The sequence below is a fragment of the Anomalospiza imberbis genome, chromosome 5 (genome assembly GCF_031753505.1).
Source record: "Anomalospiza imberbis isolate Cuckoo-Finch-1a 21T00152 chromosome 5, ASM3175350v1, whole genome shotgun sequence".
NCBI lineage: Eukaryota > Metazoa > Chordata > Aves > Passeriformes > Viduidae > Anomalospiza > Anomalospiza imberbis.
This window is the reverse complement of record NC_089685.1, coordinates 14,693,864-14,720,391: the sequence shown is the minus strand read 5'-3', so window position 1 is coordinate 14,720,391 and position 26,528 is coordinate 14,693,864. Positions and strand designations below refer to the sequence as shown.

Below are 26,528 nucleotides of genomic sequence, written 5' to 3'. Positions count from 1 at the left end.
ACAGGAGAAAAATGTTTTCTTCAAAACACTGCTTCTATCAGTTTGAGAAGTTTATAGAGTGACTTCACCATCCAGTAAGGAACTTAGAGGCTACTAAAATTCCAGGCCCTCCCACAACTGCCATACAGTTCTTGTAATAACAAAGGACAGGCAGCAAGATGCACAGAGGAAGCAGAAGACACCCTCAGATGAAGAAGATAGCTCGAAGAACCAACTATGGCATAAGAGTATTCAAACTCTGTGCAGTAGAGCCAAGCATGTGCCAACTCCCACCTCCACCCTTACCCTGAAGCTATTTGCATTGCATAGCCTGTCTGCACATGCTACCATGACTGTTTCCATCATATCACTCAACAAATGTTAATATTACTGCTTTTTGTGGTTTTCCACTACAAATAAGCAGCAAAATACTACACATTGGAGTTAGAAACCCGTAGGTAATTACTGTAAATCCCTCTTCAGCTTATGTTGAGAAACAGACCCCTAGAATTTTCCACTGTGTTTACAGCACTAAGCACAAATTGAGAATTTCACAACACCCCAAGTTGTCAAAGCAACCTCTGTAAGCAGCAGAGGTGCACAGAGCTTGCCCAACCTTTAGATCCAGTGAAGAGAAGATCATCAGTTGCATCAACGCAAAGCACAGCCTTGGTATGTCCCTCAGCTGTATAGATACACTGAAGCGGGGAAGATCTGATGCCTTTTGAAGCAGGAAATGGGTTAATTATCCCCCTAAGGAAAAAAAAAAAGTAATGTGAATTGGGCATAGTAATAGACACAGATAAAGCTAATTTACTTCCATCTAGGGAAAAAAATTAACCTAGTGTTCTTAGATGCGAGGGCAGAACAGCTGAATGCCTTTCATAAACTACGTAAGGATTTTTACTATTTAGCCTCAACACGTCAACTCTGGACTATCAGTTAAAGGAAATCACATACAAAAAGAAACAAATGAAAAGACAACAAGATGCTAAATGCTGGGTACATGGCAAAGTCTGCATAATGCTGAACAAACCAGGACACTTAATGCTTCTGTATGCCCAAGATCAACCATCTAAACAGCACAATCTGAAAAATGGAGCAAATGTAATGTGCACTGCCAACTCCAAACTCAGCATGCATTTCACATCATCTGCGTTCTATGGGCAGACACAGAGAACTGCTGTTAACTTCTGTGCCTGAAGAAGGTTCCCGCTGCACCCTGTACCCAACAACACGCGCAAGCTCAAATGGCCAAAAGGGAGGATGATTGGAATGCTGACACCCCAGAGGAATCTTCCCGGGCACTTTCAAGCTAATTCTGTGGTGATGCTAAAAGAATAACTTGCCTGAAATAAACACCTCACAATTCTTTACCAAACAAAAATTACTATCAGTCTAAAATCCCACGCATACAAGTGCACGCACACCAACCACTACATTTCTGTGTAGAAAAGCCTCAAGGTAATGCCCAAAACATCTAACACAGCTGTGACCTGGCCAGCTTGCAGTTAAGACTCACTGTCATGCTCTTTTGGGAATCATACACATAACTGTGAGGAAAAGGAACTAAACCATATCCCTATCTCATCAAAACAAAACAAAAGTATCAGATACTTTAGGAAATGTAAAAAATTCATCATATTGTCCAGAAGTTTGCTATAGAAAGGAAAAAGTCCTTTATGATACAAGCTAACTTTGTGACACCTGGTTAGTTTATCTAGTACTTTAAAGTTATGATTTTAAACATTTTTACAGTTCAGGACATCTTCACTCATTTAATTCATTACACCTCATCAATCCTTCTATAGATTTTACTAGTATTAATAGCGTCTTAAATTGTGTAACATTATCTTCCTCATTTTGGAAAGGCATTCACCTTTGATCTACACCATTTTATGTTTTCAAGAAAACAGGAACAATTTGCTTTTTAATTAATTTAGGTCTCTATGCTTTTGTTTTCTAGCATCACACTAAACTAACATGATTTTCCTGTAGTATTCCCTAGTGGATCATGCTGCCTCTGAACTGAGTTACTCCCTCCTGCTGTTCTCACCCTCTCACTTCCATGACAAGCCATGTAAAATACATGTCCTGGAGCTATTTATCTACCTATATGCAAGTGCTCTAAAATCTACAGATAAAAAACCACTACAACTGCTACAATGACCAGCCAAAGCCACCATTACATTATTAGCAGTTATTTGACTGCCCTTCTCTAGATAAACTGATTTTTCATTGAGTACCAAAATCCTAACCCACAGGGACACAAGTGGCAACATTGCTTTCATCTCTTAAGCCACTGTGCATTCTCTCAGAAAGACAGAATAAAGAACTACTAATTTTTATTTACACTTGGATTTCATTTTTAGTGAACAAAGCATACAACTGAAAAACAAAAATAAGGAGAGAAGCAAATAAAACATTAGAAAATGTTTGCTCCTATTTTTTTAAGAAAACAAAGAGAGAAAAAATGTGTCTAAGGAAATGTTTACACCATACTTCAGTTATAATTAAAATACCTGACATGCTCAACAATGATAAAAGAACACCCTAAAAAAGGAGAGGGGGAGACATGCTTAACCCAAATCTCAGATATTTCATGTTCCAGCAAAAGCAAGAGAAACAACGCACAGGTATCAGGAAAAATCATGCAGCAAATGAAATGTCTTAAGAACTGGAATAACTTTGGTGAGAGATGCCAAGAAAACAGAAAAGAGAGAGTACCTTTGTACCTCCGACAGAGAGGAATCACTTTCATCAGACCTACAATCAACAGTGGTGGAATTGTGAGGAGAAAGAATATAGGTATCAGCAAAGGAATGCCTCCACATGAGAAGAACAAACAACAGCATGGCCAACTCAGAAAAGCAATGCAAATCCACATACATTATGCAGCATTGCTCAAGGTATAGCTCAAACCCATGATGATATGGGGGTTAGGGGGGAAAGAATAATTATCTTAAAATATCACTCTCAGCAGTCAGTAGACTGTTTCAGCTCCAGAAGATGAGTAACAGCAGCTGAGCCATTTCTTATTTCTCCAATATTTTCTTAAAGAAGGCAAAAAATTAAAAGGAGAAGATAGATGCACAAGTTAACCTCCATAAGATCGTGCTTGCTGAGTATATCAAAAGAAAAAAAAAATACTCTGAACATCAATGCCTGCTAAGTGTAGAAGAGACATGCAAAATATTAGTCATAGAGATATAAATGTTAAATATGATAACCCACTCAAATAAATACAGCAATTCACAAGCCATGCCAAGTCCAAAATTCTTCATCTCTCATTTGAAAAAATGTTTAAAAATAAAAACCAAGAAAATATACAAGACAATATTTCCTCAAGACATGATGATTTTCAGTACATCTTAAGATGTGCTTCATTTTCAACTCAAACAGATTCAGCAGTTTCTATTTGACTTCAAAGTCAGCTCAGAGAAAATGAAAAGGGTTTGGTGGGAGTTAGCAATAAGAAAGGTAAGCTAAGATAAAGAAGCCACGAGCACAGTTACTGAAAGCCTTGCAAGCCACTGCTTGGTATTTGGTGGGGTGGTTGTAGACCTCTGAAAAAAACACATTTTATTAAAAAAAATAGTATAAACAGACAAAAGCAATTTTTTGTCGTGCTAGAGTTACAAATAAAGGTTTTTTATAAATCTGAGTTGCAGTTCACAAGCACTGCATGGTATTTGTATCAGCACTGAAACCTGTAATAGTGATTCTAGTCAAGTAAAGTCCACTGCCATTTGGAGTAAGGCTCCTAAACAGATGCCTAATGTGAGAAAAATCTGTTCTACTTCTTCTAAACAAGATATGAATATCATCTACTCCTGCAAATTAGCTCCTAAAGTCAGTCTGTTCAATAATTTGGATAATCTCTAAAGAACTGTGTGCTAGCCATTTCAATATCCCATCCTCTGAGGTGCTGTTGTGAGAGCACTCTGAGCAACACTGGAGCAACACAGTAACTGTCAAAAGCACTATTTCCTAAATTATCGCCTAAAATCTATTTTTGAGTGTAAACACACATACAGCTACACAAACATCTAAGAATTCTACCATTTTCTATTTTGGGTTTAAAACTACAAATACCAGACATAGCCTAGAAAACAGGAAACAAGGTTCAGCAGGAAATTTCTCAAATTTTTACAGTGGTTCCATGGTAGTTTAAAATATTTCCTTTGAAAACTACACAATAACATGAGAAATATCTCCTCCTGTTTTGCAGAAGGGCAGAATTTCTACCAGACACTACACTGAAAACTTGAGCACACTTTGCATTTCCCTGGTTGGGGGCTGAGGCTTCCCTTTGTGACTTACTTATCCTGCTGAACTGATGTGTTTCCCTGAGAAACAGTAAGACGACTAAAAACATTCATTTCATTACGGGGCCGGCTTGGTGGGGAAGTAGGAGGTGACAGACTAGCCTCTGGGGCTCCAGAATCTGAGCTACAAAAAAAAAAGAACATCTTCTTTAACAGGTTATGAATGGTTAGAAAAGTTAAATGCAACATGCCTCAAACATTAGATGCTCTTTTCTTAAGCAGGTATTTAAGATTGTAATACTAGCTACAGATATTTCTCAGAGAATGCAAAAAGCTTAATGCTGCAGAGGCAAGATGGCACAACATTCAAAGTGGTAAAAGTGAAAGCTAGAGGCAGAAAATACACATGTAACATGAAGAAATTCTTATAAAATTGAAGGCTCTTAGAGATATTGCTGACTTTGATTAAAAAAAAAAGTAATTTGCAAATGCGCCAAAGGTTATCTTCTCAGGGCTCTGCCCCTGAGTTATTTTGTACAGAAAAACAATCTGGAAAAAACCCAAAACAACCACGCATAAGCTGAGCAATGAATATCAACACTGACAACAATACTAACTGTCCTGAAAGAAAAGAAAGAGAAAAATACAGATTTCTTTTTCAAGAAAATTCAAAGTTCAAATTATGTCAGAGGAAATAAATTTAAAATAATCTTACAGTTTTTGTTCTTTTGTCTTTGTCTTTTCCATTGTTTTCTCATAGGCTTTTCTCTTTGCTAAAGGTGAAGGCTCAGGTATCTTCTTCTCTGGAAGAGATGGTTGTCTCGAACTAAAACAAGAGCAATCATTTCAGTCTAAGGCCCTTCACAGAACATTACCTGTCATTCTCTCAGTGTGATTTCAAATTTCAGAATGTACTTAATCTATTATTGTCTCTCTTGAATCTAAGGATTATAAACTTGTTCTAACACTTGAATATAAAAATATACCAAGTTATTAATGTTCAAAGTTGATCAACATACAGTGTCAGATACTGAATAGTTAAAGGAGATTTACTAGTTCAATAATAAAAGAGAGACTCACTAAAAGAAATAAAGTGGAGGATGCATCCAAATTAAGATCATGGAAGTTCTTAAATTTCAGATTCCACATTTGTATGTACAATAGACCATTTACAATAGACATGAAGAACACATGATTCTTATACACAAATGAAACTTTGCAGTAACATATTAATGTTAATTAGGAAGTGAGAAGTACTTCCCATTGACAATCTGACTATTATAACATGGCTTCTCTTTGCTCCCCACTTCCCTTCTCCCTTGCTTTCCATCTCTCATTTGTCTCTCCAGTTCTTGCTCTGAAATAATTCCAATTCACAGTCACTGTGGTCCTTCTCCCAACCTTTTATTCCCCATTAAAATTATCAAGAAGACAATATTAAAGCTGACACCCAAATGTTCTCATTTCACCACAGTCAGACAAAAGAAAAAATAAAGGAATCTGAGTGGTCTCCATTCTTCCAAACTTCCATTTCTCACTAGTTGAGCAATCACAAAAGCAACATTTATTTTGCATTTTCCTATTTAGTTGTATTTCGAAGGATTTTTTCTATGAATATTAAACACTCATTAAAAGCAAGAAAACTGATTCTGAAAGTGTTTTTGCCCCACACAACTCTATTAATCAGATAAAGCTCATTTGGCAGGCCACTTGCCTGACATGGTTACGACCATCAATCTCAGAGCTCTACAGGTTCTGAACATGCATAGCTCCAACTTCTCTACATGTTTCCTTTAAGAGGAAGTCTTAAAAGAGGAAGTCATAAAATCCACCTGAATACAGGAACACAGAATAACATGATTTAACTTGGACAGCACAACCACAAACAGCTACTTGACTCAAGTAGATGAGACACTCTCAAGTGATCACAAACCCTAACTGGAATGTGTAGGACTTGGTGCCAAGAACTGCATATCAACCCTAGAGTTCCCTGGGGTCTTCAAGAGGTAGGAAAAGGAGGACAAGCGATAATCTGCCTGGTTTTGCACAGAAGCCTAGCAGTTAAGAAAAAAAGGGGAGAAAGTGGGTCCAATTCCCTCAAGGCCAGAGCACGCATTTCTATGTAGGGCTCCTTTACCTCTAGGCATACTGTGCAAAGGACACCAAAAAAGGAGGAACAGGACACACTCCCTTCCCTCTATGCTGGACCAGTATGCATTTAGGAGTGCAAAAATCCTGAGATCACAAGGCAAATTCTATGAATCAGGCTGACAGGTCTTCCAGGAAGGATTACAAACAGGCTATAGTGTCTACTGCCAGGGTTGCTTATATGTCTACTAAGCAGCTGCTCGACTAAATGAACCAAACCAGAAACTGGAACTCAAGCTCCTCTGCCTCACACTGACATCCTGCATACTCAGACATGGAGGCAACTTTCGCTTGCTCACTTTCTACCTGCCCTCGAGTCTTCCATCTTTGACTCCACAGTGGAACATCCTCAGAAGAGAGTGAAAATGGTGAGAGCATCACCATTTTCTTAATTCCTTTTGAAAGCTTGGGAATGCAGGTATTATAAAAATGCAGCTATCTTGCTGGAATGAACTTCTAAGCACAGGTGTAAAAACCAGGTGCATGACAACCCAACAGAAAAGGAACAGGACACGTACAAACTTCCAGGTTTCTAGAGCCCTTTGACATTTTCCAGGACATCAGACATCTGAACAGAGCTGATACAAGTCCTGCAGAAGACAACTATACTCTGAAAAAGCTGCTGTAGATGAGGTGAGCATATCAAAGGACAACAGCACCAACCAACTTTGTAAACAGAATTCCAGTTAAATTAACTGTTGGCCATATGTATTTAGATGCCTCCCTAAATAACAGAATCACAAAATGGTCTGGATTGGAAGGGACTTATAGATCACCTAGTTTTAACCCCCTTCTCTTAGTCAGGAACACATTCCACTAGACCAGGCTGCTCTAAGCTCCATCCTTCCTGGCCTTGAACACTTCCAGGAATAGAGCATCCACAGCTCCTCTAGGTAACCTGTTCCAGTGTTTGACTCTCACAGTAAAGAATTTCTTCCAGTATCGCATGTACACTACAGTCTTTCAGTTTGAAGCCATTACCCCTTATCCTATCAACACATGCCCTTGTAACAGGAACCTCTCCAAGGACCATGGAATCACCACAAACCTTAGAAAACTGAGGGGGTTCCAGAGTGGAGCAGTTTGTACATATGCAGATACCTACATTTGCACCTAAATGTATAATTAATTTCTGTCTCTTTCACAATCAATATTTTGGATTATTGTTACAGCCGCTACATTCCCGAATGGCGTTTGAGTAAGTGTCATAAGGGAGAAAACATTTATTGTAGGTAAGGTCACAATCTCCTCCTGAATAATATATTTTATTATGAGAAATATGCTGGCACCACGGGCCCATAAGGAAAGGCCAGACGGGCCATAAGGACAAGCTTTCTTCAACTATGACCAGATAAACCAGCAGGAATTCTGGTTTTGAAAAAACATACACTTGCAGTGAGAAGGTCACTGCAGGTTGATTGTGGGAATCTTTGATCACTTAGCTACTAAAACATGATCCAAGACAATTCAATATGTGAGGCCTACTGCTGACTGAATTGACTTTTTGACAGTATGTAACTCTCAAAGTCTTTCAGAACACAGTTTTGGGAAAATCCTGTTTTGCCTTTTTACTGGCTCACTTTCATAAATGGATACATTCTAGAAGATGGAGTGAGGCAAAAGTTGGTATTACCTGAGTCCTGGATGTCAGGTCATAACACTTGATGTTTTAGATCTTGAAGCTTCAAAAGTCTCTACTCATCTCATGCTAACTACTGTAACAAGTAGGTTTTCTCCACCTATGCTCACTCTCAAGAGCATTCTTGCCAAGCAGATTCTATTTGCACTGAAGCCATCAGCATGGGTTAATAATTGCTGTCAGCAGTGTTTTACTGTTCACGATTGCCACCTCAAGCACATGCCAGAAATATGTAGTAAAAAATACAAATTGCAAATGTACATTAGGCAGAGACTGCTGTAAAAATATTATGCAAATAGGAGAGATGAATATTAAAAGATGCATGACTCCAGAACCTGTAACATGAAGATAGCTACGGGACACTGATTTCCACATCACTGAATGTGGGAAGTGCATTGAATTTACACATGAGCTTGTGCAACATAGGAGCTAGTACCTAAAAAGTCAAGAAAAGGGTCTCTTGCAGTGAATGGCTAATAACTAGCAGTGGTATTGGTAGATATAAAATGAACAGCAAGAGCAAGTGAAAAAAAAAAAAAAAAGATTGCGTGTGAGAGACATCTGCTGGTCACAAAGTAAAAAGACAAAAATATTTTAGCTCTGTTTAGAATCAGTTCGTAATAATTTCAGTTAGTAATATTGTTCTGCAGGTAAGTTTGCAACCTGCAAACAGAAAGGATTTTTGAGGATTCATAATATCTAACATTTTCCTTTCAACTTCTTACTTGAATACTCTATTGTTGCACAGACTTCTTCATTTTATGCATGGTCCATACAAGACAACTCACAGAAAGATTTCTCCTAGTAATTAGGACCATATACAAATGCCATGATAAAGTTTTTGGGTTGTGTGCTGTTATTTTGGTTTTTTTAAAATCTCACTGCTGTTCTAATCAGATTCCATCTCCCTAGAATGTGCATTTCTCATAGCACTAATATAGCAAACTATTCAAGGTATTAGAGGGGCTTTCCCCTCTACATAGAACACATTTACAATAACAAAGCAGCTTAACAGAACTTACATCTTCAGTAAGAACCACAGTACTTACAAGACTGCATTTATAGTTTCTAGAGTGGTGATGGTAGAAAAGAAGGAGCTTTGTCAGTATTAGTTAGTAAGTTTGAAGTATATTAACCTTGTTTATAAAGTTAAGAGATTACAAGAAACTGGCAACATGCATTTTTAAAAAGCAAAGGATAATTAGTACAGCATGGCCAAACTTACATGCTGCCTATCTTAGAAGGTAAGCCAGATGGTGGGGGTATAAACTCTCTGTCCCTAGCAGAAGTATCATGTGTGTCAGCAGCCACCCCACTTTCTTGGGTTTCTGCAGATGATGCGACAGAGCCAGCCAAGGCAGAGTTTGCAGCACTACTGTCGGAGACCAGGTCGCTGTTGGCTGCATACAGCAATTCCATCTGGGTGGTGGTCCTGCGGCGGGCCTGGAGACAGACAAAAACCAAACTGCCACTTCAACATGCAATGGTGTGTGCCAAGAGTCCTACACTCAAGCTTATCATTATTAGCTGGCAATTAGCATCCCCCTCAAGCACCTGGCAACTGCCTTTGGAAACTAAACCAAGAAGCTCGTCTCTGCTTTTGGGCAATGATTTCAGAGGAGGCAATTCAAATTCAGTGTCAAACCACTGATTTGACAACTGGTTTCCAAGGATATCTTTTCAACCAGCTGCCTGCCAATACTACATGAGTACAATATTACTCACCTACAGTTTATCCAAATGAAATGTTATAAAGCAGAGAGGAATAAAGCAAAGTGTCAATTTAAATAGCTACAATGATACTGGTGTGACTTCTAATATCAATGCTTCTTCTCATATACGAACTCTGCTTCTTCTTTAAGTCACCTCAAAAGTCCACATGAATTAAAATTCATTCAGCATTTCAACAATTTGAAAACAACAGAAAAACTCACAAAAGAGCTATGCTTTGTGCAACACAGTAATTTGTAAAAAATGGATCATACATGTTAGGTGTGATTTTACAGTGAAATTAAGATCTATTCCTCAGGGAAAGAAAGACCAATAGGGAAGACAAAGATCCAGTCAAAAAGAGCCATTACAAAAATGATATGTTTATTTAATTGCATTTTTGGACCAAACTCACTTAGTTAAACAGCTCAAAAAGCTGCACACCAAGGAATGTTACCAAATAATTCAATAGCCAACACAGATGGTTTCTTCCAAAGCCAATTGCAGTTGGAAAAGTGGAGGCTAAGCTTCTATTTACTTTGCAAACTTGGTTTATGCTCCTGTGAGCACAGAAGCAAAATTGCCATCAGTGCACATTTTCAGTTCCCACTACCATTAATATTAAACTGTAGTCAGCCTAGATATGTAATTAAGATCCTGGAGGTCAACCTTTTGTTTCATAGCTTCAAGATTTCTGTGACAAATAGCAAACAATAAGCATGTTCACAGTTCTCACTGGCAATAGCATTGAACTGTAGCCTAACTAATACTAATCTGCAAAACTACACCAGTTTGGAGTGCAAGTAACTGGAAGAACACATCTCTTTCTGGAATTCTAATAACTTAACCCCAAAATACTGAAGAAGTTATTTTTATCATTGCTTCTTAAAGAGGAGTGTCACACAAAATCATTTTGCACACAAATCATATGTAAAGTACATCAGTTCACCTTTTGCACATCTTCATTCATTGAAGTCTCTTGGGCAAAGCAAAAGCTTTTTTAAATGATACCAGAAGGTATAATTAAATTATGAATTATTATAGAATCATAGAATCACTTAAAAGACATGTAGAAGAATTATCACCATCATCCTTGTACATCCTACCTTGCTTTTGGGCTTGACTTCACCACAAAGCTTCAAGAGATCTGAAGATAATGAACTAAAAGAAAAATTGCATCACAATTACAAAGTCATACTTTTTGCAGATTTGAAGATGTGTATTTTAATTTTATTCTTCTTTCTACTGAAACTGTGGGCAAAGTATAATGAAACAATGTTAGAGATACTTTCTAAAGGATACATGATTCTGCATTACAAAAGGAGGAAATTACAGTAATTTTTCTAGAATTGGTAGTAACAAAGATTTCCTCACCTTCCTTCTGTTCCAGGACTATGCAATGGGGCATCCTCATCAGTACTATCTTCCAAATTTTCTAGAAAATTTCCATAAGAATAACATTAGTCTGTCCCTCTACAACAGGATGTGAAGGCTTTAACTGCTATACAAAGCAACTCAGACAATGTTGAAAGGCATTTTCAAAATATCTTGACTATTTTCTATCCAGCCCCACTGAATTTTCCTGACACCTAAAGTAATTATTTTCATACAATGTAAATACATCATACATATAGGCATACTGTGCCAAACGTGGTCCTCTGTCCACTGTAGCAGAGCAACAGAGATGATAGAAAAACAGAAACTCTAGAAGGAAATCTGTTAGAAAGTAGATAAAGCAAAGAAAATTATCTGCAAGACATGGAACATATGGGATGTAAATCAATGGACAGTAAGAATGTCTCTTTCTCCTCTTTTTTTTCATCTTCTTGCTCCAAGACAGAATCAGCCTGGCTATAATGAAAAAGAAAATTATATTTTTAACTGGCTAGTGAGCTGAGGCTCAGCCTCCCCTGATACAGAATGCCACCAAGCATTTGAGCTGACAAGAAGCAAGCACTTTACTAGTATATAAGGATTCATTTCAAAAGAGGATGATGCCACCACTTAATACTATAGAACGGCTTCCTAAAAAGAGATCAATTTCTACAGGAAGCTGCTTAGTAGAAATGTTCCTGAAGCAAAAATGGGTACACAAACCTGTCCAGAGAAGACAAAACCAGCATGCATGCCACACACTAACACTGTCAAACATCCAATTAACACGTCTGCATGCAAATGGTGCAAAACATTAAGTTGAGACAATGAGTGAAGGGCACATGTACAATCAGTTCCAAACTGCTGGGAAAGCAAATCCCCTAAATTGTGTGTTATTCTAATAATACATTTTAGGCATAGATCAAGGACATAAGTAACACATTTTTGCAGGCAAAGTCCCTTATTTTTGAACATACTCATGAAATATTAAGGATTAAATAACCTAAATGACATTCCATTACACCTCTTTACTAGAAGAGACACTATGTTTCTTTACTTAATTTCTGTTAAAAAGCAGATACCATTTGCAATGCATAGAACAAATATATCTGCAATCCACATTAAAACATGTTTGTCCATGTATATGTCTTAAATGCAAGTTTATGCTTTGGAGAAAGAGAGAAAAGATATGCAGTTTTCAGCTGAATTTTGAGAGGAATGGAAAAAAGAGAAGGAAAATACTGCCTTTTGTGTACACTGCATCTAAACATGCTCCCTGAAAAAGTTAAAACCATCAGCCTAGAACCATCACCAATAATGCACTTCAGAGTTACCAAACTGCTGAATTAATCTTAACAATGTAATCTTAATTATCAGAAATACAACAATATTCTAAAGAAAGCAGGGTCACAGGAATAGCACTCTGAATTTTCAGGTTTCTTTTTGTTCCATCATGGATTTGAGGCCAGATGAAAACCTTTCAATACTTATTATTATTATTGTCATTAGTGTTGTTATTATTGCTATTATTATTATATGCGTTCTGCAAAAGTGGGGATTGAGAGTACTGCTCCTTTCAGTAAGACAAAAGCAGCATCCCTAAAATACATGCATTTTAAAAAAATATAGGATTCCTATTAGAATTATGTTACTTCATCCCCTTACTCATTAAGAACTTGAGATCTCTTTTTACAGGTAACTAAGTAGAAAGTGTGGAATGACCACAAAAGGTGGGATTTTATTTGCAGGCTCACTCTCGTGACCTGATGAGTTTCTTCAGTTTACCTGCAATTCAACACAGGAAGACTGCCCAAAGCCCCGAGATAGAAACCAGTGCACAGAATCAACAAAAAGGTAGAAAGAGCAAGATTCTGCAAGAGTGAGAAGAGATGAAAGGAGAAATGAAATTAGTAAAGACAGTAATGTTTGCAGGGATAGCTGCTAGCAAACCACTGCTTGCAGAACAGGTGGAGAATTTTCTGATTATTCGTCTTCATCCTCATGCAGTGGCAACTGGACAGTACCAGAACAATGCCATACACCAGCCCAGTTCACCCAGAGGAAATGACATTTGACCAGCCCTCTCAAAATCTGCACATAGATGGGTGAGACTCATATCCATGAATGTCCATACATCACAGGTGGAGAGTAAAAGCAGCTTCCACAGCTCCTCAAAGAGGAGTCACTTCAGCAGCATTCAAAACTCAATTTCATGTTCATTTTAACTCTTCACAAGAGCAGATGGGATAGTGAATGGCAGCTGGTTCATCCACCAAGGTGGATGTGCACTGAAAGCCCATTCAAGTCAAAACCTGAGCCTGTGATGTACTTTTCTGCAGACTGAAACTTCTTCTTGTCTACAGTTGAATGCAAGTGCATAACAACACTGGGGAATGTTCAAGCTCTTCTGAGCCAAGTGTATTCAAATGGCTAAGAACTTTTGAAGATGGTGGATCTGAAAGCAGGCATCAAGAGGGCGAATCACAAATACCATGGAAATGCAATCCCTTTGCTTGGGATAGGGCTGTCTGTGCTCTACCACTGAGATGTCAGGCATCCTGGTGAGACTGATCTCAGGATCTGCTGCCACCCACACTTCTACCTGCAGGAACTCTGTCAGATCCTGCACCAACAGAGTCCCTGCAAACCAGATGCAATCCCAGCATCAAAGCCTCACTACACTGGTGTCTGAACTCCCTGCAGCTCAAAAGGTTTGGTCACTAGTGAGCCACAAAACACAGACTACCAACAGTCTTGGACCTAGGTTGGTGCAGCATATTCAGCTGCATTTCCTTCCTACAAAGTGTTAGCGGAGTCCTGAGAGGCTTAGATACTCTAAAAGCTTCAGGTCATGCTTGCAAAGTGTTAAAAAGCTTCTTTAATGAGAAAACACTCTACGAAGAATTTGATTTCAGAGCTACTGTTTCAATACATTTAGCAAGTGGCTTTTCATTGTTTCAGATATTGTTAATAAGCAAAAGCCTGTCCAGAGCTAAAGAAAATGCAATGCTGTCAGAAGAAACAATGCTCCAACAGGGGTGAACATGCACACACACTAAAGGCTTGTTCTAGAGACACTACGATACTACAAACCACTGAGGTTCCTGAATAAATAACTAGCTGCATGCAGCAAGATCCCCTGACACAGATCTTCAAGTGTCACCTGACAGGAAGCTGGCCAAGTTCTCACCATCTCTACATTATGATCTATACACTTCCATGTAGTTTTGTGCTTTGAAATGCTGTGCAAATCTAGCACAGGACAGCAAAATGTGATTAAAAGTAGCACAAGACAACACTAAAGGCATTATCACTGGTAACAGGATTATTTTTCTCAAGTTCCAAATATAGCCATTCTTTGGAGGGAAGAAAATAAGCTTAATTCATTTGGGAATAACTTCAAAGCAAGAACAACAAGAGCAACTTTTATCTCAAAATCAGTGAAGTCAGTAACTTAAACACAATTGAAAAAGTGGGATATAATCCTGCGTTCTGTACAATATTTACATTACAAAATGAGCTATTTGCAAAAGGTTAAAAATTACCTGCAAGTTAAGAATTGCCTTTTTTCAAACCTAAAAAGATGAGCAGAATTTGCCACAACAGTAGTATATCACAAAATAATTTTATGTAGTCTGAACATACTTTGGGCTCACAAGCACCAAGTTATAAATTTGAAATATGGCTCTGCTTACTGTCTTCACTTTTAACTACCACAAGGGCTATTACCACGAGAGCTAGGGGTGGTTTCAGAAAGGAAGAAATGCTCTTTAAGCTCATGATAATGAGTACATTTACAGAACAGTTCATGCAAATTTCACAGACTCACAAATTCTAAGATGCATCAGTTAGTGAACATGAATGAATTAGTAACTCATGCAGCTGTACAGTACACAGAAAGCTAAACATACTTACCCAGTGGTATGCTATCTAGGTCTGTGTAAATACAGCAACAAGGAAAAAAAAGCAACATTCCAATCAAAACATATCCATTTATAAAAAGAAATAAAACAAAAGTACCCAAACGTATTCTAAATTTTTCTTAGTATCATCTCATGAGAAGTAGAATAGATGCCGTAACGACATAAAATGCCAATCCAAAATCCCTAGCATATGATGACTGAACTGGATCGAATTTTTGAACTTCCCATTCAGAAGTTAAAAAAATTCCAGACTGTAAAAATAACAAGCTGATTATTTGAATTTTTAAAAAATCTCAATAATAAAAAAAATTTGTTGCCTACATTTCACTGCTGAGAGGGTCTACTTAAAAATGTCATACATGCATGTCAATTGTGAAGTATAAGATGTTACAATACAGCATCTATTCAGAAAAGAAATAGTCTAGAATGCCCAGTACAGCATGCACAAAAGGCAAACGTGACATGCAGCTGACTATTCAGAAAACAAGATGAAAAAACTACCTTGCAAAGCATGACCCAGAAAAGCATCAAGTTCAGGATTTAATTCAGCTTTTTCTTTTAGCATATGAAACAGCAGTTGGTTTTGAGTAGCACTAGTAATTTCTGTCTGCTTCAGGCGTCCCTCAAGAACTTTGATCTGAGCTTCTTTCTGAGCTGCTTGGAGACCCTAAGAGAAAGATAGATGACAAATGTTTTATCACAACACTTGTTTTACAAAATGAAAATTGTCAATTTTTTTTAAAAAACGGCAAACACAAACAACATGTACATTGCAGCCACCTTCTCACATCCTGAAGATCAGGCGTCGTCAAAGGGTCTTTTTCTTTCCTTCACCTTTTAAAGAGACTCATTAAGCATTCCTTTAACTTGCATTCCACAGACTCCCTTCCAAATATGCACCTAGTGGCTAAATGGGACATGACTCCCAAGTGCAATTCAGAGTCTCTGCAATTTTTAAGAGTAGCAAGCATCTGAAATATTAACACCTCCACTTTTCCCAAATAATTACTTTAAAAAAAAATTATTACCTATGGTACTCCATGACAAGGAACAGGGAGGAGGTGGAAGTGGTACAGGGAACTGTAATCTTTCCTACCCAATCACTCAGTGAACTTTCAGCTTCAAATGAAAGATCTTATGGCCTAAATTATGTCAGAATTCATTCTAAGAGAAGTTCCCTAGATCTGTGGATTTGTGGGATTTATTTTGTTGTAGAAAATACAATCAATGAAATTTATGGAACGGTTTCCAAATAGATTTCCAAATTCCAAAACAAACAGTATAGAAAAATGAAGGGACATCACATCTTCTCAAAGGCTTGCAGGGCAACAGCAGACTTTGAGTGTTAGTGCTTGAGTAACAAGTGTAGCCCTATAAATTTACACACTACATTCTGATTGAACTAAAACTATGTATCAATAGACACATTCTGCAGGTGAAAGCAAACAATAGGAGAGACAGTAGGCATGACCAATTTTGCAAAAAAAAAATCCCTTCAGCTTTTCTACGTGATAATTATTAAACAAAAAGATTATAGAATCCTTCACATAATGGAGCTTTTTATCATAATAAAGAGAAATTGTTAACAGAGTGAGTCAGAGGCACTTTTCTCACATTAACTCTGTTGCAAGATCCATTCAAACACATCCAAGGGCTGAAAAAATATTAAAAGATTGAAATTTCCAGAAGCCAACGTGATTGTGGGATTTTTTCTTTACCTATTTTTTCCCCCACAAACTTTTTGGATTACCTGCATAGTGATGAGTCAAGAATGCAAAAGAAATCCCAGATAATTGGTTGGGGGGGTAGGGAGGGGCTGACCCACAGACAGTTTCAGTATCATTGAAATCTTTCATTTGACTCAATGAGATAGAAAGAAAAGCAGCAGCAAGAACACATGATACATGTGTGTACAGGGTTATAAGCTGCCAAATACTTATTTTGAAAATAAGAGGGTAAACATTTTTTCCCAACACCTTCAGAAGAATCCCTGTGGCTCTACTCAGACTGAAGTATGTCATGCATCAACATAAAACTTACATTTTTTGAGGTTCATATTTGTACAAAGGTGGCTGAGCCAGTCTTTTTTAAAAGATCTCAAGTTCTCTTTAGGAGTTTGTTGAAAAACACAGAGATTTATTTGATTACAAAAAGCTAGTGCTCTTGTAAGAACAACATGAGCTAATTAATACAGTGAAGAAGGCTCTGCTGGGGGTTGAGAAACAGGCAGTAAGTTGAAGAGGACAACAGATCTCAAGGGCCTTCACACTGAGAATCAGCATGACTCAGTAATGTTAACCAGCTTTCCTTTGTTTAACACACATTAGTCATGTCTTTACGTCAGCACAACATATCTGCTCCTGGCACATGCCATAGTCCTGGCACACACATACTTCATTTACACATTACCTTATTGATACCCATCATAAGGAAGTGATCAAGCAAATATCGAGCTTCTGTCAAAGTGCAAGCATTAATCACTGCTGTTACATCCAAGGTCTCTCCTTCTTCCTATGTGTGCAAGAATAAGCCCAGTCAGATTGTGGAAAAAGTCCCAAGAATTATATTAATTTATTGCCAACATATTAGAAAGCATCAGCTTTGACACTTAAATGCTTTGCAATCTTAACTTGCATTACACTATTGACAGTAAAACTCAGGTATCAATTGTATAAGTCTTCATCTCAAACTTCACATAAAAGTTTTCATCAATTTTCACTTCCTGGCTCAGTAATTACACGGAAAAACAAAAACTAATTTCTAAATGAGAACATTTTCAAGACTAACACAGTTGTGTTTTCTTGTCCCCATTTTACCATTTTTGCAATAATATTTGACCTACCTTTGCTTCTTCCATTTGCATAATGTTTGCTTGGCAGTCAGAAATGCTGTCATTGATGTAGTCGATATTTGCAGTTACTGATTCCATCTCCTCATTTATGTTTTGGACATTTCTATCTGCTTCACTGCCACCCCCACCCTTGATGAGCTTCTCCCTTTTCTTTGAAAGCTTGTCTCTTCTTTTGGTGAGTTCTTCACGTTGCTATTTTCCACAAAGACATAACATTACAGAAAAAGTAATTAGTAAACCCTTAGAACTCTGAAGTGCCTTTTTGTTTTCCTTCATTTGCTACAGTTTAACTAACATATCGTGATTCCCATGGGAAGAAGTTACACAGGTGAATACAGTAATCTATTTGCCCATGATGGCATTAATGTGTTTCTTAGTTCTTACTGAGCACAGCCCATGGTTCAAATGTTTACTGGAGCCACGTGTCTTCACTGACTGCAGTAGATTGCACCTGCTATGCCAATGCTGCCATAACAGCAATTAATTTACAGCAAACATTCTTGCAGTGCTCCCTATTTAATAAAATGATACAGCCAACAGTGCACAGAAGATCACCCACCGTAAGCAACCTGTTCATATCTGCCTCCATGTTGGAAATGGTCATCCTCTGCATGATAATATCCGTCACTCTGCGTTCCAGTAACTGCCACTTCATCCTGGCTGCCTTCGAGGAGTAAACTCTGCTTGTCACTGCTTTCCGCTGGTACTTCCTTCTGTGACGCATTCAAGAGAAATATACAGCTGAGGCTGAAGTATTCCAGTTACAAATTCAAATGAGGAAATGATCAGGCTGGAATATTTTTCACCAACAACTTAAAAATTTCATGCAGAAGTTGTAGGTTTTCACAGCACCAGACAGATGCTTCTACCCAGCCCCAAACTCTACAGCACTCTAACATTCTGCACTTGAAAAACAGGTATCAAACACTGTAGCATCTTTCATGATGCACTACTGAGTTCAAATGCCACGTAGGTGTTGCTCCCTATTTAGGAAAGAGATCTGCTTCAAGTCACAGTGGAAAAGCACAAATAAGCCTGATACACTGAACTGCATTTTCCAACAAGTTTTTCTATGAACTTAACACTGCTGGCATTGGACCACCAAGGTAATTTCTCTTTAAGAGTAGATTTAAAAACCCTCAAGATTTCAAAATCCAGTTTATGTGACTTGCCCTTTAATGCCATTTTATATTATTAAACACAGAAATCGTAAATTGCATTTGATAATGGTAAAATGCCCATTTTATGAGCATTACATGGTAAGTGTTTGACAACTAACAGCTCCTGCAACAGTACCTCCTAGAAAGTCCACACAAATTTCAATTCTTGTAAGAGTCCTAAAAAGTTTTACCCTTACCCTGTTCCATTTGTTGCAGTTACAGATAATGCTTGAACCCTTGCAACAGGAATTCTCATCTTCTGCTGTGCTGCTGTTCTGGAGCCATCATGCTCGCCTGACAAACTAGAACTTGCTTCCTGCATGGAATGCTCAGGCAGACTCAGCTTTCGACTCACTTTTCCTGCCACTTTATCAGACAGAGGCCTTACTTGCCGACGAAGGGCTGTGACCTGGAACACAGTGCAAAGACACAATTAACTCTCCCAAAACTGAGTTACAGCAATAAAACATCATTCTGTTTTCAATGATGCATTGGTGTTTTACCACAGTACCTCTTCAGTTTTGCGACGTAAGATAACTTCTTGGTTTCTCTTCTGAGCTTCCAGAAGCTTGAGCTGATGCTGTGAAAAAATAGAAGCAGCATATGATTTTTTTTCCATTCTCTCACAAGGACTGCATTGTATAAACAAAAAAAAAGACCTCTACACATCAGTACGAATCTGCAAAATTGCTGTGACATGAAGACTCAAGTCATGATTGTTTCTTGATCTTCCTAGTGCAGAACAAAAATAAGTGCTTCACTGCATCAATTCTATCAAAACTAACTTTGTGAAGATTCGGTAATCACTAACTCACTGATAACACTGATATACATACTCAATAAGCACAACAGCAAATAGAAAATTTACCACCTGAAGCTAGGAACTGTATTTGCATGGAAGTCAAACCAAATTTTGTGCATTTTCACTGGTGCAAATATACAAGTACATGCCTGCCTCAGTGAATGCATATACACGGTGTGTGCCTGCAAGCAGAGGAACATCATAATGACACATGCTTATTCCAAATGAAAGTGTTGGGATCTGTGATATTTAGATGCTCCTGAGATTGTAGAAAGTCTCTGTCTTTCAGCCCCGCTGCCAAAGAAGGAGTCGTAATTCGTCTGTGCTGGTTTTCAAGGTTGTTTATTTCTTCTTATCTAAAATATTTTCTCTCTGACCTGCAGCAGGTCTGTCTTGCAGGACAGTGTGCAGGGCTCTGCCCCTCAGTGGGATGTTACAAACATTATATACCAAAAACTACGTGTGGTATATTTACAATAATGTGCCAATATCTATCACCCATGTTGAACAGTGTGTCCCAGCCTAAACCCAACAGAAAAATGCCAACACCACAGTGAAACATGGAGGGCATGAAGAAGAAGAAAAAGGACAAGGCACGCCCAGTTTCCTCCATCTTGCCTCCTTTGAACCCCTTATCAAGAATCCTAAAATTCTACTTTTGCACCTGTGCCACACTAATTACTACTTATATTAAACACTCAGTGCTTGTAATTCATCCGGTAAGATTGAAAACTCTTTTCCATGGACAGAGATCAGACACAGTGTCTCTCGGGGCTCTGTACAGGGGAGTTCCTGACCCCCTGCCAGGGTCCCAGACCTTCCACGGCAGCCAGAGGGATGCTTTGAATTCCCACAGAAAGTTCTTTTATCTGTCAAATCACCTCTCGTTTCCGTTGCTCCTTTTTCAGCTGTGCAATCTCTCTATTTCTTCTAGATTCAGTCATTCTAGCTTTCTCCTGCTCTTCTTTCATTTGTTTCATCAAGCGAACCTGTAAAGAAGTTATCACTTAGAAAAGCTGTTCATACTGAAGTGCTGCTCCCTGCCCCAACCACACAGAGTTTTCTCTTCAAATTGCCATCTTCCACTATATGGCATGCTTTTAGCCATTTAGCCTTCCATCTAATGTCATCTTTACTCTGTGCTGAATAACAGCTAATAAGCTGTGCAAGCTTATGCATGTTTGATACTTTAATTTCTGTTCATTAAACCTAAAAGCTGCCCCTCTCCTCAAGAACAGCCTGGTGCTCACATCTCTTCTATTTTAAGCAGATAACAGCAAGAACAGAGTTACCAGATGGATGGATGCACAGGAAATTTCAACCCAATTTTCAGTAAACATTCATTGTGCAACACTTCAATTTACTGAAATATACCTTGGTTTTCTTCATCTCTGTCACCTCCTGCTGCAGTTTCTTCAGCTGCTTTTCATATTGAGACTGATTTTTAAGCAATCGTGCATGTTCCTTTTGCGCTGTTTGAAGTCTCTGCAGTTCTTTATTCATGGCTTGGAGTTTCTTTTCATATTCTGACTTGATTTTTTTTGCCTTTTCTTCTGAATAGGTCTCTACAGAACCTAGAGTAAAAGGGAATTCTAAATCTACTTTTGTTCAGGGTACTTTTACTTTGCCAGCCACAGCAAATAACTACTTCCTCTGCTCTAGAACTGCTACAGTATTGCTCTGCAATACCTTTAAAACAACCTAATTTCTCTCTAGTTCCTGCCACCTGCATTGCTTTGAACTTTCCACCTCATATACATTCTGGGTAAGACATCAACTTTTAACACTTTGCTCTGACTTTCTGCAACATATCTGAGCACCTGAAAGCACAAATGCATACATTCACACATATGTACACAGGAGTATAACAACACTCCTGAAAGCCATCAAGCCTAGCATTCCTCTTCTGACGCTGATCAACGGGGAAGGTCTAAGTAATAACAGGGGAACAGCAAAAGCTTAGACATTGTATAACCATATAGCATATATGTCCAAAAAATAAAAACTAACAAAATACTTTCCACAACACTCCCGAAGTGCAGTTATTTGTGGCTTGGGACTCTTGAATTATAGATAGTTTGTCATGTCAATACTAATACATATTCCAAAAGGTTTGTCAGTAAACACCTCTGAAAGGTGTGTTTCACTGATTCTTGTTTTTATTCTCATGCAAATAAAAAGAAAGTGGGGAGGAAGGAACACAAAAATCCTTTTAATCAGGAACTATCTCCAGGATTATGAGAGCTCTTAGAAAACTGAAAATGCTTATTCACCCAAATCAAATACCTGTCAGTAGCAATACATTTCAAAAAATTCTTCTCTCAATTCTGATAGAAACTAGAATGAATAAAGAATGATTCACTGGCATTATGGGTACAAAACATACTTCTGTTTTCTGCAATTTCTCATCAAATTTGAAAAAAGAAAATGAGAGAAGTAGAAAATGGTCCAACAGCTTATACAAGACCAATGATTTTGTACTTCTTACCCAAGTTTTGAAGAACCTGATCTCTTTCAAGCTGAGTGTCTCGAATTTTATGTTGTAGCATCATTAGTTTCTCTTCATACTGTTTTTTCAGTGTTTGCAACCTTCGCTGGCTGTTTTCTAGCTCATCTATCAGTTTCTGCTTAATGGCTATTTCACAGGTGATATTTGCCAGGTCAGCTTGATAATTTTCTAAAATAGAAAAATTTCTGTTAAAGTAAAGCAAGGACCATGTGAATACAGATAATCCTTGCAATCTTAGGGTCACTGTTAATACATATTGTGCACGGGAGGATTCCACACAAATCACAAGAACCTGGCCTCTGGTCAGTTTCAAAGCCCATACAGGGACACTTGATCAGCTGTCTATCACATGTTTTAACATCATAAAAAAAAATTCACAGAACACACTCATCACAGAGAATTACACACAGATGGTTGACAATACACTTACACACAGATGGCTGACAATACACTTTCTTGCCTACCAAGACCTGAGGTTTGACAGATATTATTTGCAAAACTGTACAGAATATTATGCTGGCATCACCTTTTTCATCAGAGTCAGAATCTGATTCATCTGAGCTTTCAACAACTTCCATATCATCTTCATCCTCATCATCTTCCTCTTCTTCATCGTCATGATCACTGACTTCCTGAATTTCCTCCTACAAACATACAGACATTAAAGCACCCCCACGCTTTTCCATGCCTCAATCATTTTTGACTATCACTGTCAAGCTGCAGTATTCATCTAGCACATTCCTAATTTTCTTTCTATAACATTGTAAAACTTTAAAGAGACAATGAACAAATAGACCAAACACTTATAAATACTTACTCCCTCCAATTCATTATTCTCTCTCTCTGAAGTGCCTTTTTCATCTCTTTTCTCCTGCTCATTGTCTGTGTTATCCTCCTTAGCACTAGTAGAAGAGGCAGACACAAATTATTCACAAACTGAAATGGCTCCCATCCCCCAAACCAGTAAGGTGTAATTCCAAATAAAGATGAAAAACAAAGTGTAGGTAGAAAAATGTAAGGTGTTGGGCATGGGTAAAACGCAACTTCCAAACTTCTGCAAAGAATAAAATAGTGCCTAATTGCTCTTAATCTTGGTTTGCAAGGTAATAGTAATGATTAGCACACTGTTCCAGCATACTGCACAACTGGGACAATCAGAATACACATCTCCATATACTACAGCAGTACTCAATTTGCATGGAAGTTGCAGTGTACCCAGAGTAGCTTTAACAAAAGAGTAAAAGAATATGGTGTTCAAGTACAATGTACATTACAGGTATTCCTATGCTTTCAAGCTATAACAGAGCCTACTGTACTTAGAATAGTCTTAAAATTTATGTATAAACCTTAAACAATATCCTAATTTATCGTAATATAATTTATACTCTTTTGATTAGTTATCTACTTTTACATAAAGTGAATGCTCAAAATAGTCTGATACAACAATAAAAAGGGTTTACAGCAGGGTATTTTTGGTTTTGTTCTAAACATTTGGTGTATTACCCATTAGGGCAAGTTTTAACATTTTAAGTGAACATTTAAGACATCACATGCAAATATAAAACAAAAAATCAATGACACTGTAAATTGTCACAGACCAGGTATCAGTCCCTCTAGTGCTACACATACAAAACCCAAAGCTCCAATGGATGGGAAGTTGTGACAGAATAGAGCTAGGCACCATAGGGGGTACTAATGAAAAAATGCTGTTAGGACTGCATAATGTGGAATCCACCTCAACTAACATCAGCTGCATAAAAGTTTGGCAAGCTGTGCTATCACTGATCAGGCACAGAAGCTAGAAATGCACATCTTCCTCCACTGATCCCAAGAGGAGCTCAGATTCACAATCAAACTCTTGGGCAAAACCAACGCTCAGTGCAGTGACAAGAAATATACCGTAGATTCGAGACACTGCAGCTTGGTAAGTGACAACATTAAAACAGAGCTCAAATCTAAGAAGTGCCTGTCGAGTAACACAGTGCTGGGTACATGTGATTTTCTGTTGTATTACTTTTTAATCTGTTCAATGCTAACTGATTTCCTTCTGCCCCACTCATTACCAGTTATGAGCTGACCATGCACAAGGCAGAAAGCTTTTGTTTGGACCATCTGAATCCACGCAGCAGCTGGGGATGCTGCAATTTAAAAATCTAACCAGATTTGTACACAAAAAAATGCCTAACAGGGAACATTGTGTCATACAATCTCATTTCCACATAGATTTTCCTCTCCCTCAAACCAGAATATGTTCTAGGCTGGTTATTAAGCCTAGAAGATAATGGATCATAGCTGCAATCCTCATGTAAATTGAGGCAAACCCCCAGTTTCCCTTCCACTTAGTGCAGAACTAATCACTACAGAGAATCTGTGTTCTGCCTAAGGGGAGAGACAGGAAGAAGGAGAGCCAGCAGCTCTCCCAGGTAGACCTGTACTGCTTAATGTGTATGCTACTGGATTCACATCATCTGCATCAATTCAGTGGATGAGGTTTTGGATCAAAGTAGACAGCAGAAAAATAAAAACACCTTTAGTTTTACTTTTAATCATAATATAGTTATCTTTTTAGAGCCCTCAGCTTAACTGCTCTCTGTGAATGACTATTCATCTACTGGTTTGGCTGAAACAGAATGGGAGGAATGATCAAGGCTTTCGTCACATGTTTTCAGAAACCAAAGCAGCAAACTTGACTGAGGTGTGATGGTCCAAGACACTCTTGATCTCACATGCCAAAATTATTATTGTCATATACTGCCTGCTAGACATTTCATACTATATATGCTACTGCACCTTCATCCTGCCTTTCATTTCTCTTAGGCCATGCAAGAAAGAAAACAATTAATTCAACAGGAATTCCCAAAGGTGCCACCTCCCCACAAAAGCTTGCTCAACAATGTGTAACTCCAGAGTCAACCTCAATTCCACAACAGAGGCTTCTTCCAGTTAAAACACTAGCTGAAAGTGAAAACCCAGGAAAGAATTCTGAAAATTAACTACTCCTGAAGTACCTATGAATCTGCCCAACTTCTTTTCATGTATGACAACCAGTTAATTGAAATGACAGGTAATTAAAAACCTGGGAAATATTCCAACCTTCTTTCTTCTTGACTGCTTTCCTCAAGTTTCTGTAGCCTTCAAAAGCACGAGGTACAGTATTGGAAGGCCAAGCCAATGAAGGACAAACCAGACAGTGAAAAGCAAAAGTGATAAGAAGGTAAAAAAATGATATATATCGAGCTTGCGGAGTTTAAAATGAAATTTTAAAAGATACCATCAAGAGACAACAAGCAGTAAAAAGGCAATACATCCTGGACAGTTGGAAAGTGAACAGAAAACAAAAAAGAAGCATGTGTAGGTTAACTAATTTGCCACTGATAACAAGTAAATTCAAGTTACACTAATGAAGAAATTTTAGACAGTATATTTAACTTTGAGAGTTATTTCTAATAATGGATTAAGAAAATATCTCAATTCTAGAAAAGCTTTCTCCTCTTTCTCCACTTAAAACTGGCTGGTAAAATACTGAAAATTGCAAATACTCCCACTGACACAAAGTTATATATTCTCAGAAACATATCAGGAAAAAAAACAATGCACTAGTTTTATATATGCTGACAACATATTGTAATATAAAGTAGGAATACAAAAACTTTAGTATTAATATTCTAAATAACATATTCTGAATAAAATTAATACCAAAAAAATCTTCAAACTGCATTCGTTTTTCTTTGGGTTTTGTTGTCTGTTTTTAAATAAAAAGTAGAAAACTGCAGCTTATTTCTCTGGGATTGAGAAAGTACAAGTGAATAATTTTTTGTTATTTTTTAATAAATTAACAAAAAACATGCACCAGAAGCAATGAGATGGACAAAATGTTAGTATTTCTGCCTGCACTCTTCCCTCTTGAATAAATGTGGATTTATCAGTAAAAAAAGTCTGCATGACACATATAAGCATAGAGATGGCTCAAAATTCATCAACTACTGAAATTCCTCATTTCCCATTATGACAAAGTTTCAGGCAAGAGCTTTTGCTGCCTTTTCACCTTGTACTGCCTACCACCTTCCTTTGGTATCAGCTAAGAGCTAGCAAGCCAATCCCCATGTAACTTTCATCACTAATTTAGCTGAATTAAGGTTAGGGGAGTGAAAAGAAAACAGAAATG

At 37.8% G+C, this 26,528-nt stretch overlaps 1 protein-coding gene across 10 annotated transcripts in view; it reads right to left on the bottom strand.

Annotated features, from left to right (window-relative positions):
* The window catches only part of KIF21A (kinesin family member 21A), an 87,193-nt gene that overhangs the window by 12,311 nt on the left and 48,354 nt on the right, over positions 1–26,528 (bottom strand). For 2 of the 10 annotated variants that reach the window (XM_068189721.1, XM_068189729.1), the window contains 20 exons: positions 25,457–25,495; positions 23,181–23,265; positions 22,890–23,007; positions 22,343–22,531; positions 21,229–21,428; positions 20,736–20,843; positions 19,564–19,632; positions 19,250–19,461; positions 18,452–18,605; positions 17,884–18,084; positions 17,451–17,552; positions 15,543–15,708; positions 15,034–15,054; positions 11,119–11,179; positions 10,851–10,905; positions 9,260–9,477; positions 4,963–5,073; positions 4,303–4,431; positions 2,707–2,745; positions 596–732 (listed from right to left, as the gene is read on the bottom strand). In XM_068189721.1, the coding sequence (XP_068045822.1) occupies positions 596–732; positions 2,707–2,745; positions 4,303–4,431; positions 4,963–5,073; positions 9,260–9,477; positions 10,851–10,905; positions 11,119–11,179; positions 15,034–15,054; positions 15,543–15,708; positions 17,451–17,552; positions 17,884–18,084; positions 18,452–18,605; positions 19,250–19,461; positions 19,564–19,632; positions 20,736–20,843; positions 21,229–21,428; positions 22,343–22,531; positions 22,890–23,007; positions 23,181–23,265; positions 25,457–25,495 (2,414 nt within the window). The remainder of the gene's footprint in view (positions 1–595; positions 733–2,706; positions 2,746–4,302; positions 4,432–4,962; positions 5,074–9,259; positions 9,478–10,850; positions 10,906–11,118; positions 11,180–15,033; positions 15,055–15,542; positions 15,709–17,450; positions 17,553–17,883; positions 18,085–18,451; positions 18,606–19,249; positions 19,462–19,563; positions 19,633–20,735; positions 20,844–21,228; positions 21,429–22,342; positions 22,532–22,889; positions 23,008–23,180; positions 23,266–25,456; positions 25,496–26,528) is intronic. The other 8 variants (XM_068189724.1, XM_068189722.1, XM_068189723.1 and 5 more) reach the window with 8 other exon arrangements.